The sequence below is a fragment of the Cricetulus griseus genome, chromosome 7 (assembly GCF_003668045.3).
Source record: "Cricetulus griseus strain 17A/GY chromosome 7, alternate assembly CriGri-PICRH-1.0, whole genome shotgun sequence".
Lineage (NCBI taxonomy): Eukaryota > Metazoa > Chordata > Mammalia > Rodentia > Cricetidae > Cricetulus > Cricetulus griseus.
The window spans coordinates 79,951,826-79,970,791 of record NC_048600.1 but is presented as its reverse complement, the minus strand read 5'-3'; the positions used below and the strand labels follow the sequence as shown (position 1 = coordinate 79,970,791).

At 43.6% G+C, this 18,966-nt stretch overlaps 1 protein-coding gene across 1 annotated transcript in view; it reads left to right on the top strand.

The window, feature by feature from the left end:
* Dnah9 (dynein axonemal heavy chain 9) overlaps window positions 1–18,966 on the top strand; it is a 338,224-nt gene that overhangs the window by 119,603 nt on the left and 199,655 nt on the right. The window contains exons 29-32 of the mRNA XM_027427134.2: window positions 6,799–6,956; window positions 10,591–10,729; window positions 14,003–14,290; window positions 17,602–17,812. Of these exons, the coding sequence (XP_027282935.1) occupies window positions 6,799–6,956; window positions 10,591–10,729; window positions 14,003–14,290; window positions 17,602–17,812 (796 nt within the window). The remainder of the gene's footprint in view (window positions 1–6,798; window positions 6,957–10,590; window positions 10,730–14,002; window positions 14,291–17,601; window positions 17,813–18,966) is intronic.

The following is an 18,966-nucleotide window of genomic DNA, read 5'->3' as shown; positions in this document are numbered from 1 at the left end:
ATGACTTGACAGGGCCTAGGGAGGGAGTATTTCCATCAGGAAACTGGAGCTGGGGATGTGGGCCAATGGTAGAGTGCTTGACTAACAGGCTTAATAAGATCCCAGGTTTCATCCACATAACTGTTCCTCCAAAAACCTATAGTTCATGGCACTGATTCATTCTACACATAAAGGCCCTGTTTCTCTGGAAAGTCAATGGTTAAACATTTATCAACACACCTCTGACTTGTATAGAAGGGAGTCTGGCATTACCTAAACTGAAACTGAATATTCATATTTTGCAGGAAATTACATTTGTCTTTTTTCTGTGATAATAATGAAATTCCTGAAATTTCATAAAGAAAAAATATTTTATTTTGGCTCACACTCCTGGACTTTTTTTTTTTCATTTTTCAAGACAGGGTTTCCTCTGTGTAACAGCCCTGGCTGTCCTGGAACTAGCTCTGTAGATCAAGCTGGCCTTGAACTCATTGAAGTCCCCTGCCTCTGCCTGCCAAGTGCTAGGATTAAAGGCATGTGCAGCCACCACCCGGCACACTTCTGGACTTTCACACATCTGGCAATGGCTTCTTACTGTCAAACCACAGGATTCAATCATAATCCCTACTCAAGGACCTTATCTAAACATAGCCACCTCCCAAAAGTTGGATCTCTGCATAGAGTAGCTGGATCAAGTTCACACCCTCTCATGTCTCATAATGAGGATTTAATTCAGTATAAAAACCCCTGGAGGTAGACTGAAACCATGTCCACACTCCGGCAGAAATCAATCATGTCTTCTGACTGTTTCTACACTTGGGTGGTCACATCACAACCTGGATCCAGGAACAGTGTCATAAAATCAATCTCTCTGTGAAGTGTGGGGCTTGATCCCTTCCTGAGTAGCTTGTGTAAACAAACCCTTCTTGAGTTTGTTTCTACCTGGTTCTAGCCCATGAATGGCTCCAAAAATCTGGGCAGAAGCTGTCTTTTCCCTGCAGTGCCCACTGTAAATGGCTCCATTTCACTCCACTGCACCATGTACTTGGAGCTTCTCTTCCTACTTCTCCCACTGCAGGTTGTCTGTCTTCTTATCCCCTTGCCTACTGTCCTCTTATTTCTACTTACCTGTGTGTCTTCCTCTTATCTCTACATTCTGTTTCCTCTCCTCTGGCTGCTTGCCACAGCGTTTAGAGGACATCTCTTGTTCTCAGCAACTAGGTATTACGTTTCCAACTCCACTAAGTCCAGAGCTGTTCATTATACATAATTCCATTGATCATAGGGTTATGGTTAGTGCCAGGGGCTTGCCACAGGCTATCTCCGTGTGTGTCCCAAGGCGTTTTTCCTAGCATGCTCCACAGAGAGGTCATCGTGCTAAACACAGTTCTTTGAATATAACATTATTTTTCAATGAGTTGATGTCTAAAACATTTAAATCAAAGATCTATAGAACATGGGTGCTCAGTTGTTAGGGTGATGATACTGGTAGTGGCCATGGCAATGGTGGCAATGACGATGGTCACTGATGCTAATGCGATGATGGTGATGGTGGTAGTGATGGTGATGGTGGTGGTGGTGTTGGTGTTTGTGGTAGTAGTAATGCAGGTTATGATGAACTCGGTAATGACTTTGGCAGTAGTTACTAGTGGTGAGGTCGATGATAATGAAAGTGGTGATGATGACTGATGATGATGATAGTGGATACATGATGAGGATGAGCATGGCACTGATGATGATAATGATAGTGGTAGTAGTGATGAAGGGGATGATGTTTTAGCAAATGAGGCAAATGGTGGTGGTGGTGGGAATGATAATGAAGCTAGTGGAGTTTATGGTAGTGGCGATAGGGATGATGAGGAAGAGGGTAGATTTGACGATTGTCATATCGGTGGTGGTAATAATATTGAAGATTGTAGTGATGATGGTGGTGGTGGTTATGAGGACATGATGATTACAATAATAGTGATGATGGTAAGGATGGTATATTATGATGAGGGTGGTGGTGTTGATGATGACTATGGTGATGATGATGATGAAAGCACAATGATCACAATGGTAGTGGCGATGAAGATGGTGGTGGTAATAAAAATGACTTTTATCCTTGTCATTTTAAAGTGACAGGAAATAGTGGGAAATAGAAGGCTGTGACCCAAGGGACAGGGGTAAAGTTCCATACCTGCCTTGCACAGGTCTATACTACCTACACCCTTACTTATCCTCAGCTGAACCATCCCCGGGTTCTCTTACCAACCCTGACTATTTGCTAGCTGTTGAGAGGGTACCCATCAGCATTTGTCCACTTCTCGGAAGTCAGAAAATGGAATAACCTCGTTTGGAAAGGTCACTACAGGGCTTCTCTATTGCTCCTAGAATTGAGTAAAATGAGTTCAACTTGGAATTCTTTGATGCTGTCACATTCCGGTCTAGGGACACACCCATAAAAGACAGTCAGGAGGAAGTGGTCTGACAAAAGTTCAGGCAGAATTGGAGCTGGTAACATTTAAAATCATATAAGCATCCAAGGAGAAAATTGTGCTTAATTATTCACACAGTAATCCTGGCTGGCATATTGGTTTGGAAGCTGCACCAGCTGCTGACAGTTCTCTGCCACCCTCCCTCCTCACCCCTCCCTCTCCTCTCCTCTTCTCTCCTCACCCTTCTGTGCTTCTCATCCCAGGAACTTCTGTAGAAGTGATTATGCTCCAGTGTTTACATTGCTGGGAATATTCATGTCTCTGTCATATTGGTCAAGCAGAATTGCATACCCATTTGGGAAAATCCTCAGTGTGGCAATTGCAAGAGAAATTACTTGCTATTTTTAAAAAGCATTATACTACTTAATGCTTTTCAGAATCTCCTTGCTGATGGCTCAGTCAGCTCTCTAGACCTTGGATTACCTGAGCCTTGGGAAACATCCCACCAAGGTAACAACTTACCACCTTGAACCTATAGCCCCTGTCCTCCCCCCATATCGTTTGGTGTCCCCACTACTTGTGGTACAGGCACTGATGGGGTCTGGACTGAGGCATGAAGCAGCTGAGCAGCAGATCCAAACCAGGTATGGCAGCAAACACCTAAAATACCAGCTATGACTGTGAGTTTGAGGCTGGCCTGAGCTACATAGTGAGACCCTGTTCCAAATCAATCAATCAATAAATAAATAAATATCAGAAGATGTATTAGCAAGGTACTTACAGAATGGTTCCAAGGATTCCAGGCAAGAAACAAATGCTCCAGTCTCAGAGCCAAGAGAATGTCCCAAGTTGCACCCTCTGTAGAGGAGTTGATTATTTTTTAAAAAATCACGGAACTGTGACAAAATGTACAAAGTGGTAATTGGGTTGTACTTCCTGAAAACAGCAGGTTCCAGCCTACCATTATTGTAGAATCCAGGCAGGCTTTTACTGATACATGGAATCTGGGCAAAGGTAACATAAAATAATGACTGGAGATGGGCTGCATCCCTAGACTAGAAGGAGTATGGTAAAGGGGTAAGGAGAAGAAATGGAATATTCACACAGATTGGGTTAGCCTGTCACCTCCTTAAATTATATCACCTGCAAAATGATAGCAGGATTTGCACATGTCGTCCACTCTGACAGATTCAAGGCCTAAATGGGAAGACACAGGACACAACCTTCTGAGAGTGCCAGCTTCCAGGATAGGTCTGCTGCAAAGGTTTGTCCTGTACAATGCAGAATATCGACCTTCCAGATGACTGCTGCATCCCTCCCTCCATGCTTCGAGAAAATCTCTGGCTGTCAAATACTCCCCTGGGGGATGGGTGAAGTGATCCCAGTTGGGAACCATAGCATCTTCACAGCTTCACATTTCTGTTTCTTTAGTGGGTAATAGGAACTTTTCTTGTTTTGTAAGAAGTGTTTCTAATGTAGAATAAACATTATTTTCAGAGCAAAACAAGTGACATATACATAAATATGAATAAACCTTGCAGAAGACTGTCACTGAAGTGATAGCATCCTAGCAGTTACTCATTGTGGTAGTCATCTAACAACCAAACTACCTAGTGGTTTCTCAGAATATGTAGGGACATATGAACACTTAACTGATGACAAACTGAGTCGGATGAGGTCACGCGGATCCATGCCTCTTTGGGTGAATTGATGAAACATATGTGCTTTGTTTCCAGCTGCCTGGCTTTAAGGCTTGACCTGCCCTTCTTGACAAATGTTCATTTTCAACCCTGACTTTCTTTTTCTGTTTTCTTTTTACTTTGAGACAATTTTTGATTCATATAAAAGTTTCAAAAACAGTAAAGTTTCTATTCATCCCTCCCTTAGTTTCCCCTGATGCTAACTTAAAAACAGAATGGTTTCTTAACCACCATCCACCTCACTTCAACCTCTATAAAATGAGGATTTCAGACCACCCATCTCAGTCTCCAGAGAACTGAGTGGGACACTTTCTATAGAATGTTCAAAATAGTGCTTGGTACAGAATAGTGCTTCAAATAATATTGATTATTATTATTCCTGGTGGCTTTAATATTCCAGAAGTGATGCAATCTTAGAGAGGTGTGTGCAGAGTTGACTGGGTGGCTTCCACCAAGCAAAGCTTGTATTTTAGCATTTCTTTCTTCCGTTTCCTGAATACCTATATTCCTCTTTGACACTCCCAACCCTCGGGTCCTTATCCAGGTCCCTTGGATGCTGATTACCATCACATCCCTGTAGTTGGTCCCAAGAATCTCAGTTGCTGCAGTAGCAGTAAGTCATAGCCAGTGGTATTAGGCTAAGAGAAACACCTGACAGCATAGAGGCTCCAGCCTCACCCAGCCTGCTCAGTTATTTCCCTCAAGAGCCCCCTACAGAATTTTACACAAAAGCACAGATGCCTCCAATCCAATGTACGTCATAAATTCCTGCTGAGTGTGGGCTTTCTGGGCTTCAGCATTTGGGTAGAGTGCTGAGTCAGAGCAAACAGCAGGAGGGTCCTAGGCTCTAGCTTTGGCCTTTGCCCAAAGGTAGCACAGCATCTGGTAGATGCTAATTAAAGCTAATTAAACCTGCCTCTCTGTCCCTAACTGAGGAAGTGCTCTGTGTATTTTACTGGGAAGGAAGGGAGGAAGGGAGGAAGGGAGGAAGGGAGGGGAAGAGGAAGGGAAGGGAAAGAAGGAAGGAAGGAAGGAAGGAAGGAAGGAAGGAAGGAAGGAAGGAAAGAAAGAAAGAAAGAACTTTTACATGCCACCTAACTTGCAGATAGTGAGGGTAGCAAAGCTGAACAGCTGAACAGCACTGGGCTGTGAGCCTGGCGTGAATCAGCAGAGTTCCACCTGGGTGGCCAGCATGCAGGGTGCTGGAGGCTGGCTCTGCCTGTATGGCATTGGTATTCTGCACGTAGAGAAGTCTCAGGTTCCCTCTAATTGCTGTGAGCTCAAATACATTCAGTTGTTAGAACTTTACTGCAGAAGAGCTGAATCCTAATTGCAGAACTGTCAGATAGCCTGGCAATATTGTCCCCTTCCTTCTCTCTCTCTCTCTCTCTCTCTCTCTCTCTCTCTCTCTCTCTCTCTCTCTCTCTCTCTCTCTCACACACACACACACACACACACACACACACACACACACCCTATCCCTCCATAGGCCTTGACAAAACTGGGCTACCCTTGGCTTTTCTAGCAGTCATACTTGACAGACAGACTAGAGGCTCATTTCAAACCCTGCCCTGGTCCCAGTTTCAGGTTTTCCTTCCAAGTACCATATGAGGCTAGAAATTCCCAGAGACATTTGTGAGGCCTGGCTGCTGGTATGTGCCTTTTGTCTTCTTCTATACCATAACTGATCATGTTTGCATGTATTTCAAAGAAGACTGTGAAAAACATACACGGTTGAGTTCTATTTCTGTCCCCCTCTCACTGTAAGAGTTAACCCAGAATGGAGCTCTGACCAGGTCACACTAGTTAAATCAAGATTGATGGAGGCGACCTGGAAATAATAGAAAGAGGAATGAGACCTCTACATTAGCAGGGTGACCTTTTTCTGAATAATAGAAGGCAGCAGTCTGACTGTGTGCTGAGGTATAGGGCTGGGGGGGTGGCGGTTATACAGCAGAAACTAAAGCATTGTGGGTAGAAGTTTCCATCCACAGATCAGTTTCCCTGCATCTCAAAGCTGGAAATACCACCATGCTGACCTGTTTATCAGGAGTGATCCTGTTCCTAACCTCCTGAAAAGCCTGTGAGGCAGATTTCAGTGTGTCAACGGTCCTGTCCAGAGCTCCTCAGCTCACCTGAAGATTTGGGCTTAGCAGTCCTTTAACACTTCAGCTAACATAGTCCTCTGGCTTCTCTCCCTCTCTCCCTCTCCCTCTCCCTCTCCCTCCCTCCCTCCCTCTCCCTCCCTCCCTCCCTCCCTCTCTTTCTCTCTCCCTCTCTCTCTCTCTCTGTCTCTTTCTCTCTCTCTCTCTCTCTCTCTCTTCTCTCTCTCTCTCTCTCTCTCTCTTCTCTCTGCCTCCCCTCTCTCTCACACACATACACACACTAGCACTAGCTGTATTTTAGGTTCCTACTACAAGGAACCCAGATCCAGATTCCAAGTGAAAAAAAAAAAAATTCACCTGTTTCCTACCCACTCCCATCTGAGTAGTCACAGCATGCCGAATGTTGAGGTGGGCAGCCAGATTTCTTTCAGACACATATTTAGTGCCAGTCAGCAAAGGCTCCAGGCTGCAGGCACTGTGCCTGTCCTTCAACACAGGGGCCACAGCACAACTGCCTGTGTTGTGTCTGGATTTCCAGCTTTAGCTACTGCCCACCACCTGAATACTAGGAGTCATTTTCCTCTGATCTCTCACCAGGTGAAAAGCATCCAGGATGCGATCAGAGACAGGAAGCAGAGGTTCAGCTTCCTGGGGGAGGAGATTAGGCTGGATCCTTCTGTGGGCATCTTCATCACCATGAACCCTGGCTATGCTGGCCGCACAGAACTGCCGGAAAACCTCAAGGCTCTCTTCAGGTGGGTGGCAGTGTGTCCCCACACATGGACGCCACAAAGAGGATTTCCGTGTATTTTCCTACTGAAAATGTGGTTTATGTATTAGAGGAAAGTCGCAACATTAAGAGTAAATCTCTTTTTTTTACCCATTGACATTCCATTGGAGAAAACTGATTTTTTTTTCCCTTTGCCATCAGATATCAGGTGTTAATAGCCTCTGGGTTATGAGTGGGACCCTGTGTTTACTTCACTCTCTGCAGGTTGGGACTTAGTCTGGCTTGAACCTATGCAGAGCTTGTGTGTACTCCCACTGTCTCATGAGTTCATATGTATGTCAGTACTGTTGTGTTACAGGAGGGGAAAACATGATCAAAATACAGGTATGATAGATTTCATCAAAAGTATAAAAAGTTTTAAATTAAAAAAACAATAGATTGCTAAAGATCTACTTTTACCGTAACGGCAGCCTCAGTAAAATCTTTCTTTGTTTAACTGTGGCTAATTCAGTTACATAAGTATAAATTAGTTTTATTTTATGTACTTTGAATGTACAATTGTGACTTGTGCACCAATTCATTATTTATTTTTTAATCCCCTAAAACTATCATAAATATTTTCTCCTGTTGGGTATTTTGTTTTTATAAATCACATTTCATGGCTGCATATTTTTCTATCAAATACATGGTCCATGGTGTAATTAACTAGCCCCTCATGGCTGAATATTAAGAGTGTTTCTAGCATTTAAAATAAATTCATACATAATTTTGTAATGTACATTTTTTGTATATAAATCTTTTTTTCTGTATGCATGATTATTTTGTTTGGCTAGCTTCCCAGAGCGGAATTACGGAGTTAACGAGCAGGAACATTTTTAAGGCTTTTGATACACATTGCCAAATTACTTTCTAAAAGGCTCAGTGTCAAATTACATCCTGGTAAAGACACGTAGAAACACCTCTTTTATTTCACCCTTGCCACCCACATATATATATATATATATATAATATATATATATATATATATATATGTGAAAACACAAATGTTTTTCCTAGCTTAGAGCTGCATTCTTTTCTCAGACAAGAGAAATTGGCCCAACAAGGAGAAAACTGAAGGATGTCTCCTGTTCTTGGATCATCTGCTTATTAAACTTTTTCCTAGGAGAGGTAGTGTGAAGTGTGAGAATACTGTTTTTCTCATTTGGCAGCTAGGGTACAGTGCCCTCTCCAGGAGGAGGTGGAGTCAACACTGTGATGGCCAGACAGGCTGCTAGGCATCTCCCTGGTTGTCTCAGTCTCTCCTGGGTTTGGGATTTTTGTTTGTTTGCTTCCTTGCTTTAACATGGGGTTCCCACTGTGCAACCTAGGCTGGCCAGGAACATATGATCTAGTTTGCCTCTCCCTCCTGAGTGTTGGGGCTGTGGCTATGTGCCACCATACATCTGGCCCAGCCTCTTACTTTAAAAATCACTCCTGCTGTAGCAATTCTTATGTAGCACCAACATTGGTGTGTCCTCACTCAAGCAATTCCTACTTGAACCAAAACCCACGGAAGCATTAGCAGAACACTGCACTCTTAGCTGTTTGTTTACCCAGAGTGTTAGGTAATACAGTGATACAGGTAGGTCATCAACCAGGCAGGAATTACTTCTCATGTTTTCTTCCTAAATTTAAAGTACTGTTAGTCTAGGCCGTCTGCAATAACAAACTGCTGCAGACTCGCTGACCGAAACAGTTGACACTTCTTGGGGTGCTTGAAGCCAGAAGTCCAAGGTCAGAGGGCCAGATGGTCAAGTTCTGGGATGGCTCACTTCCAAGTTAAAAGGGATGGTTACCTCACAGCGTTCTACTGTGGCAGGGATCCAGCAAGGTTACTCTCAGACTTCGTCCTATTCCCAAGGCCTCGTTCTCAATGACCTCCACTTCCCAATCCAATCACACTGGGGGCTTCCATATAACTTTTAGGGGGATACAAACATTCAGACTCTAGCTGTCTATATTATATTCATAGAAGAAGGTTGGGAAAGAACGAGAACAACATTTTTGAGTTACTATTTTTATTTGAGGTGTATGAGTTTGCCTGCACATATGTATATGAGCCACATGCATGCGTGAAGAGGCCAGAAAAGGACCTTGTATTTCTGAGACTAGAATTACAAGTGGTTGTTAGTGGCCACGTGGAAACTTAGTTTCCTCCATGTCCTGTGAGAAGGCAGGTGGATTCCCTGGTTAGTAAGCCACAGAGCTGGGATGTGAGCTAGAGACTGGGCTTGTCCCAGCCCAATCCTGTTACCCAGAGGCAAACCACTTGGCATTTTTCTTCCCGTACTGTATTAGCATTTATTTTTCAAAGCTGGGAACTGGCCATATTATTTAATATACTGCTTTCATTAATTAGTATTTTCCCATGCCACTTACTAATCTTCCTTCTGCAGCATAATTTTTCACAGCCACATTAAATTCTGTTCATATCCTCATGTTCAGACTGCCAAAGAATTGTGGGAATCTAAATATTTGGTGGCTCCTTCGATTCTGAATGCAGTATAAAACGTTTCAAAGGACAATATGTACTTGAATTATTTTGAAAAATAAATGTTATCAATAAAGGGAAATGCAATTAAAGAGATGTAGCTGACTGGGGAGATAGTTCAGCCAGTAAAGTGCTTGCTATGCAGTCACAAGGGTGTGTGTTCAGGCTGGTTTCTCAAAGCTGGGTGTGGTGTCAGGCTCTTGTCATTCCAGTGCAGGGGAGGAGGACACAGGTAGCTTTCTGGGACTTGCTGGCCAGTCAGCCTACCTGAATCAGTGAGCTGCAAGCCAGTGAGAGGCATTGCCTCAACAAGGTGGGTGGCTTCTGAGGAACAACATTCAAGCTTGTCTTCTGGCTTCCACATGTTCATAACCATACATGTTCACACAATTTAATAATGATAAGTTCCCATAATATACCAATTAAATTAATAGCTTTAACAAGTCATTTTAAAATTACACATGCATATATGTGTGTTTATGTATGTGATATATAATATATATGTGTACATATACATACATACATACATACATACATACATACATACATACATACATATTGCCAGAGAGAGGAAACCCACAGAAAATTCTTATAGAGACGAAAATTTCAGATCTTCTGTGTTTTCGTGTATGTTACCCTGTGTTAATAGGTACTTCTCTGGTCCTTAGCATTAGGAACTTAAATTTTTTATACAAATAAGTGCAAATTAAGCCATGGATATCTAAAGGACATTCCTACCTTGAGGAGATGGAGCAGGGGACTGTTCTGATTCCAGCAGACACCCAGCGAGATTCCATTCTCCAATCTTTAGCTCCTAGCCTATTTTAGACATTTTGCTGTGTTAACCCTTGCCTTGTCTGAGGCACATTGACCCCAACATATGAGACTTGAGCTGTAGTTCCAACTCGGCTCCCTCCTGCTGATATTATCCACCACCTTGAGTGGGGGGCACTCCCTTCATCCTTAGTGAACCACCTCAGATTTAGATGTGTGAGGTGAAAAGATTACAACAGTCCTTCTGTGAGCATTTGCCCTTGAAGACAGTTCTTTGGGTGATTGAAACCAGCATCCCTTGTCCTGTGATCTCCCCTTCAACTCAGTTTCTCAGCTTCTGTCTCCCTGCATCCAGGCCTTGTGCAATGGTAGTTCCAGACTTTGAACTGATCTGTGAGATTATGCTGGTAGCAGAAGGATTCATTGAAGCCAGATCGTTGGCCCGGAAATTCATCACCCTTTACCAGCTATGTAAAGAACTTCTCTCCAAACAGGTAGGATCTCTGAGGAGACCGGATGACCAAGCACCCTGCTGTGGCCCAACTCTAGATTTCTTACAGGGTCTGGATTGATAAGGAATAATAAAACCTCAGAGTTCTTCTTCAGCAAAAGTTTGTGTTGAGTTTTCAACTTATCACTCTTTCAAAGTCTTTGAGCTCCAAATTAGTTTATAACCTTTCTCAGACAAGTGTCCCATGAGATTCATGGCAATGGTAAGTGCCAGTCCCTGGAATGAATGTTCTCTTCCTGAGAGGACATGAGATGGGCTGGGTGCTCGGAGTTGTTTAGAAGAACAACTCTAGGCTCTCCCTCAGTAGTGTTATTTTCAAATGCCTCCTGCTGAAGGGCAAACCCAAGAAACAGCACCTTAATGAGATCAGTACTCTGCATGGACAATTTCTTGATATCAAGGACAACCAACAAAGCTTCTCAGGACTCTGACCAGTGAGGTTCACATTCCATTTGGGGTCATCTTGCCTTGATCACCTTGGCTATCATGGACTCTATCAGCCCTGTGACATATTTACAAGAGAGAGGAATCCTGTTTTCTCCATACATTTTCATTGTGGCCTCTCTTTCCATTCTCTGTCACCACTGACTTCCAGGTCTGTGACTTCTATGCTCAGAATTCTGTCACAAACCTCTTATGTGTCTAAACATATATTGTTAGTGATGTACCCACCTACATCTGAAGAGCACATCGACTCAGCACATTCAAAGCTGCTCTTCCCTGCCAACTCTCAGCAGAGCCTTTTCTCCTGCTGTTCTTGACACAGTATGTGAAGCCATCCTTTTTGCTGGCTAGTGAGGGTGGGGTGACAGGATTCATCCTTGTCACATTCTTCTTCCTGAACCTAATCAGTAGAAAAAGTGTAGGAGAACTTTTCTGTCCTACCAGCCACTCCCTATATAGCCACACAAAGACTTATTAATTATAAATGCTCGGCCGATAGCTTATGCTTGTTTTTACCTAGCTCTAATAACTTAAATCAACCTATTTCTATTAATCTATGTGCTGATTTGAGGCTTATTTACCTCACAAAGGTACTTTCCATCCTGTTCACTCTGTATCTCATGGTATCTCCTCTGACTCTGTCCTTCTCCTTAGCATTCTTTGTGCTCTGAAAATCCTGCCTAGCCATCAACTTTTTAATAACAATGAGAGCAGCATGTCTTCACAGTGTACAAAAGGATTAATCCACGGCAACAAAGTAATGTTGATTCTACCTTTGGGTACTCTTTGGGATAGTTCATCATGGTTGTCAACTTGATACTCCTGAAAAGAGAGAATCTCAATCAAGTAACTACCTCCATCAGACTGACCTGTGGGCATGTCTGGGGGGGGGTTCTTGATTGATGATTGATATAGGAGGGCCTAGACCATTGTGGGCAATACCATCCCTAGGCAAATAGACCTGAGTTACAGAAGACTGCACAAAGGGAGCCTGGAAACAAACTATTAAGTGACTCTGTAACAATAAATCTTTCCGCCAAGCCCCACCACCAAGTGGGCGCCCAAAATAGTACACAGAGACTTATATTAGTTACAATGCTGCTGGCCAATGACTTGGATTTCTTTTATGCTTGCTCTGTCTTAAGCATCAACCATAGCCATTAATCTATATATTTATAAAGACTTATCTTATGGAGGATGCCGGAAGGCATCTGTGCTCTTCCTGGGATTACATGGTGGCTCCACAGAGAAAAGAGGAGGAGGAAGAGAGCGAATTCCTGCTTGTCCCTGCTTATATTCTGAGATTACCTGCAATGTCACTTCCTGCCTAGATCACAAGAATTTTTATTACATTTCCCAGAATCCTCCTCGACTCCTAGTCCCACCTATCTTGCTTCCCTATTGGCCAACAGTACTTTATTTATTAACCAATAAGAGAGACATATACACAGAAGGACCTCCCTATCAGCTCTCAGTGATTTCTGCTTCAAGATCCTTGCTTGAGTTCCTCTCCTGGCTTCTCCCAATGATGAATTGCAATCTGTAAGCTAAAATAAACCTTTTCTCCCCAAGTTGCATTTGATCATGGTGTTTATCACAGCAACAGAACACTAACTTGCACTAACTAGAGCTCCCATACTTCTCTGTACTCAGTGCTACTGCTCTAGTTACAAGTACCCATGTCTCTCAGTTAAACTCTTGCACCTGCCTCTGAAATAATTTGCAGCAGGCGATTCAGTTCCTTCAACCCATTCTTGAAATACCAGCTAATGTAATTATTTTCAAATGCTCCTCACTGCTCTTAGCATCAAAACAAACTTCTGGGCCCTCTGCTCAAGACTGTAGAGCTCTATGGTCTGCCTTCCTCAACAACTCATGCCCATGGTTCTCTTGCCATGTTCTACCTGCCTGAGTCTTTGTGAGACAAATTATCCTCTCATCCCAAGCCTGTGAACACCTGTTCCTTGGGCCTTGACTGCTGTGCTCCATTGTCTGGGCCTAAGTGATGTCTACTCCTTCCAGTGTTCTTTAATGCCATTCCTTCAGAACTATCTCTCATCCACAGCCCACAGTTACAACCACTACATCTTTTGCCTTCATTGCACATGGAGTTTTGTCTTTTGTAGCATTTATCAGAGTTCTAATTATGCAGTGATCTGGTGTGGATCAAGAGGTGAAGCAAGGACTTGAACCCCGATCTGTTAATTTTAAACTCTGTATTCTGAGCTACCACCTCCCCTTGCCATGCTGTGAGCCCTGGTGTCAGTTTTATGATCTGTTAACCCCAGAATCTACTATCAACACTGGTGGCACTGTGGAACTCTTACAATTTTTTGTAGTGTTGGAAATCAAACCTAGGAGCTTACCTATGATAGGCAAGATTTCTGACATTAAGCTAGGCTCCCAGCCTCAGGGACTATACTTTTAAAAAACTATACTCAGTGAGTTTGAAGGTGTTCAAGGAAAATCTTATAAACTCAGCATGTACCTTCTCTAACAGCTAAGATGCTCTCTCCTTGACAGCCTTCCCACCCTCTGAATATATGAGGAACAACCAAATCAATTTGAAAATGATTGTTGTTCATCCTCCAGAGTCCATCCCATTGAACATTCTATGTCTGCTTTACTATCGTAGCTGGAAAAATACAAGCAATGCCAGACCAGGAACATAGTGTTCAGAGACATATTGACCCACCCTCCACCTGAGCTTCAGTAGTGACCGATAGCATGTTCTGTGTGTAATTGTGTGGCCTATGCATATGATGCTCCACATTCAAGCAACTCTGGCCTCAGCTCTGCTGCCTTCCCACAGGATCACTATGACTGGGGACTGCGGGCCATCAAGTCTGTCCTCGTGGTAGCAGGATCCCTGAAACGAGGAGACCCTGACCGACCAGAGGACCAAGTCCTTATGCGCTCCTTGAGAGATTTCAACATCCCCAAGATTGTGACAGATGACATGCCAGTGTTCATGGGTCTCATTGGCGACCTCTTTCCTGCTCTGGATGTCCCCCGGAGGAGAGACCTGAACTTTGAAGCTGTGGTTCGGAAAGCAATCCTGGACCTTAAGCTCCAGGCTGAGGACAGCTTTGTACTCAAGGTATACAAGGCAGCTTTCCCTTACAAGCTTTTTTTTTTTTTTTTTTTTTTTTTTTTTTTTTTTTTTTTTTGTCTCTGAATTCTTTCCTTGGATCATGAGTTATATTTCATCCTTCATCCAAATGGAATTTTAGCTATACAGATATATATCCAGTTAGTGAGACCTCAATTTACGAATTAGTTCTTTTCTGGAAGACCACAATGTGGAAGGATGATGGGGAGGACAGGAGAAAGAGGAAGGCCCTGCTATTCGCATCAATGGAAAATGAACTATTTAGTGCTTTAGCCATTAAGGCGGAGATGCTTGCTAGTGTCTTTAAGAACCAATTCAGAAGATGCAAGGGCACATAGAGAGCCTGGGAAACAATCTCCCTCACATTCAAACAGTGGATTAATGAGGAAGGTTCCATCTGGCTCTGATCCCTAATTGATATTAAAGTAGGCTCCAACAGAACAGGACCTGCCTCTCTAATGAGGAAACCCAGCACCTAGTTGAAGCCTACAAAGGCAGACTGACAATGAGGCAAGGTGAAAATGCTTAGGAACGAATTGTTGCTGCCACTGGGTTAGGGACAGGATTCACTGCTGGCTTTTAGAGGGCTTGGAGCACAAAGTTCTCTGCGTGTTTTACAAGCAACACTCTGGATGGCTTTTCCAGTAGTCTGTTGTTTTCACATGTGATTTTGCAGAATGTGATGGTTACAGGGTGTGTATTGTGTAGAAATGCTAGAAATGACTGCATGGGGACAGGTTTATCTTACATCAGAAGACAGTTGCCACAAAGAACAACCAAGGCTTCAGAGCACAAAGACATAGGTTACACTTCCTGTCAAATAATAGGTGTGAGAAACACATAGCATCACTGTAGAGTTCACACGTGGGTTTTACATTCTGTCTTGTATTTGATTTCCCCCAACAACCTGAAGCAGATGATACAGAGGCAATTCTCAGGTAGGAAAATGAGCCTGTACAACACAGTCCAGGAAGGCCTTTTATGAAGGAGAAAGGGTGCCCCCTGAAGGCATGCATGGCAAAGATTTTCCAGGAGGAATTCCCAACACAGTATGCTCACTGGTGGAGATTAAGCCCTGATTATGTAAAGTCAAATATAAGAATGAATTGGGCACATACCTCTTCCCCATTGCAATAAGGTGTGTGTTTTCATTGCTGGAATTTCTTTTTACAAAAGAAACAAAAGCATGACCTGCCCCTTTGCAGCAAGTTGAACCATCCTCACTCACCATCCCATGCCTTTGCCTTCTATTTATTGCCAAAGGGGTAAACAAAGGGGTGTGTGCAGGAAACACAGAGGTTGTACAGGCAACAGCAGGAAGCCCAGCAATGCCAAAGGAAAGGATAGTTAGGTGATGAGAACTAGGATAGAGGGTGGCAGTAAGACTGGAGAGACAGCACGGGGCCATCATAGAGAGGGCTCTGAATGTCAGACTGAGCATGTTCCCCTAACCCTAGGGTTCATCCTCTTCAAAGAGATGAATGAAACTCAGAGAGGTTCATAACAATACTTGTATCTAAAGATGTTACCTTAAAATCAGGGTTGACTGTGTCCTTCTAAACTTTCTGAAGTCTGATCAGGGCATCTGGCAACCCAACCCCTGTCAGTTCTCCATCTTTTGTTCCTTCTAGAATCCTCTGTTTCTTCTCATCAGTTGGACAGCATTCTGTTCCCCCCACCCCCTTTCCATGGCAGCTTCTGATGAGATGGAAGCTCTCTGCTAAAGGTTCTTCAGTCAGAAGACAGCATTCCCTACCAACTTTATATTTGCTTTTAATCACTTAAAGGCAAAGAAAATTTCTATAGCTCATAGAATGATAGAGAGAAACAGACATCACAACAACTGTTTGAAAATATGGCAGAAATATCATATCACATCCAGCAGACTAGAGGGTATTGTGGCATAGGGTACCGTTAGGCAGAACTTCTTCGGGGGAAAACATCCTGCATCTGGAAAATTATGTGTCCAGACTGGAAGGACTCAGCCCAGAGGAGAGTGAGTATTGCAGGGTCAGTCAGAGATGCATCCTGGTGGAGTTTCAAGGGTCAGGAGCCAAGAAAGTAAGTTTTCTAGCAGGGTGGAAGAAGAAGTAATACAGTTGACCTAGGAACTTCAGAGGTCCAGGACATAACACCTGCATTGTCTCAGCCCTGATGAGGGCCAGCATGGTAGGTAGCAATGGCGAAAGTGTGTTCTCAAGCAAGCACATCTCAGTACAAAGCCAGGGAGAGCTCCTTTGAACAATCATGACATAAGAGTGAAACAGGGTCTCACAAGAAACCCTAGTCCTTCTGATAGCATGTCTCCAAGTGATCTAAGAGTCACTCACTAGGCTCCACTCCTTAAAGCCCTGGTATCCTTTAATGAGCCAGTGATCAAATAGTGAGACAGAAAAGTAGCCACTGTGATACTGTCAAATGCTGGACTACAGGAAGGGTACCTTGTAAGGAGAAGACAGGGATGTGGAAACCAGCATCCCTGAAGGAGCTGCATGTCATGGTTGGAAATGTGTGTAGTGGGGGATGAGAGATGAGAGTGGTGTCTGGTTTGGGCCAGATTGACAAAGGGATTTTAAGCCAGTCTAGTGAGTTAAGACTTAAATCTCCAAAGCTGTAAGTAGCTACTTAAGGAGCAGAAGGATGGCAATACCTTGATTATCTACAGATCTGTTTATTCCAGGCCTTAATTTAGTGTTGAACTGGCTGCACAGTGGTTTGATGCTACCACCATCTCCATGAGGTTTTCTGACTCCATCCTCCACAAACCACCCAGCCAACCCCATCACACTCCATCATACTGCAAACCTGTGTTTATGCTGTCATCCTCCTGCCCCCATTTCTCCAAAGTGTCCTTCCTGTGTATCTTCTGGACAAACTCCTACCACCTGTGGAGCTCTGTTTCAAATGCTCCTTTCTCTGGAAAGCTTTCCCTATTCTTGTCGTCTTCCAGATCAGTGATTCTCACAGCACTTTGTAAATACACATGCTAGAGCCTTATCAGCTCATACTGTGGTTTTCTAACATGACTTTCTTCCCTGTCATACTATGGCAGCCTGTTGGAATGCTCCCCATCTGGTATCTTCTTAAAACTTAGTTGGCCAGTGATACTCACATGGATGAGTGAGGGACGCGTGAACAAGTGAACTGTGATGCTCCTGCACTTTAGACTCCACAGTGTTTGCGATAAACACTGTCCCATTGTTGACTTCAAGCCTCACTTCACACACTGGCCTTGCTCGAAGAAGAGCAGTTGAATGTGCACGACAACCTGTCTCTCCAGCTGCTTCTCCTCCTCTCAGGTGACCCAGCTGGAAGAGCTACTAGCCGTGAGGCACTCTGTGTTCGTGGTGGGTGGTGCCGGTACTGGCAAGTCACAGGTACTGAGGTCTTTACACAAGACCTATCAGGTCATGAAACGTCGCCCCGTGTGGACTGACCTCAACCCCAAAGCTGTCACAAATGATGAACTCTTCGGTATCATCAATCCAGCCACACGAGAATGGAAGGATGGTAAGAAGGAGACTCCAAGACAAAATTTTTTCTATCCCTAGAGTCAGGCTCAAAGGTCCAAGGGTAAGCTGGGGGCCGGGCACCAGAGAAGATTGGTGGAGCATCAGAAAGGAAGAAGTCACTTTGGGCTGAGAGGAGAACCCTAGCTTTCCAATGTCCCTCCTCTGACAACTTTACAAGGTCCTTAAAGTAGATAAAGTATATGACATAGCCAAAGTGGCTGCATTGCCTTGCATGGATTCAAGGGACATGCAGGGAAAGGAAGCTTGTTCTTAAATAAATGGAACTTGCCAACATCCCACAGAGGGCCCTAGCAGTAATGGAGAGGGTGCCTGCTATGGACCGGAGTCTGGACCTGGTCCCTGGTGATGCAGAGGATGACCTCTGTACCCTAAAAGTGTTTGTAGGCTCATGTTGCCTACAATAGGCGTGCAGAGGACTCCAAACCCACAACCCCTGTGGTCTAGGCAAGGAAATGCTAGGCTCTCCTAATGGCTCAGTGTCTGACTTCATCAGAGCCAAACTGTCTGGTCTTCTTTATGGAGTTTCAATCAGAAGCCCAGAACAAGTTAAGTTACGTAGCTGCTTCTCTGATTTTTATTTCCCTGTTAGCGATGCTTTCCTTCTTATTGCTATTAGTGCCCTGCCTCTTGTGTTTTGTTTCCCTTTGTTATTTTTTGTATTCAGTGTATATGTATCATATATCAATACATAAGCCACAAAGGCAACCCTATTTGTGACATGTTATGTATGTTGTGTCGATAATGCTGTGTCCTATTGTGTGTCTATAGAACTTCATGCTGCATCTTGCTGTGCATTTTTTCAAAGCAAATTATGTGTGTCTCGCTCTTTTAGCAGCTGGGATTTCTGTTCATTTATAACTCTGTCTAATTTTCAGCTGCAGATATGCGATCATAAATTTGTTCAATAAGGGTTCTTTTACATTAACATTTTTTAACCCATCTGGAATTTATTTGGTGGTTTAGTATGAGGTAGTGTAGGAAACTCAGCTTTATTTCCTTCCAGATGTGCAATTGATTGCGCCAGTACCATTTATTAAATAAACCATTCTTTCCATCAGAGCCTAAACACCAGCTTGCCATGTATTGAGCCCATGCACACTGAGCTGACTTCAAGGTTTCCAGTCTGTTTCA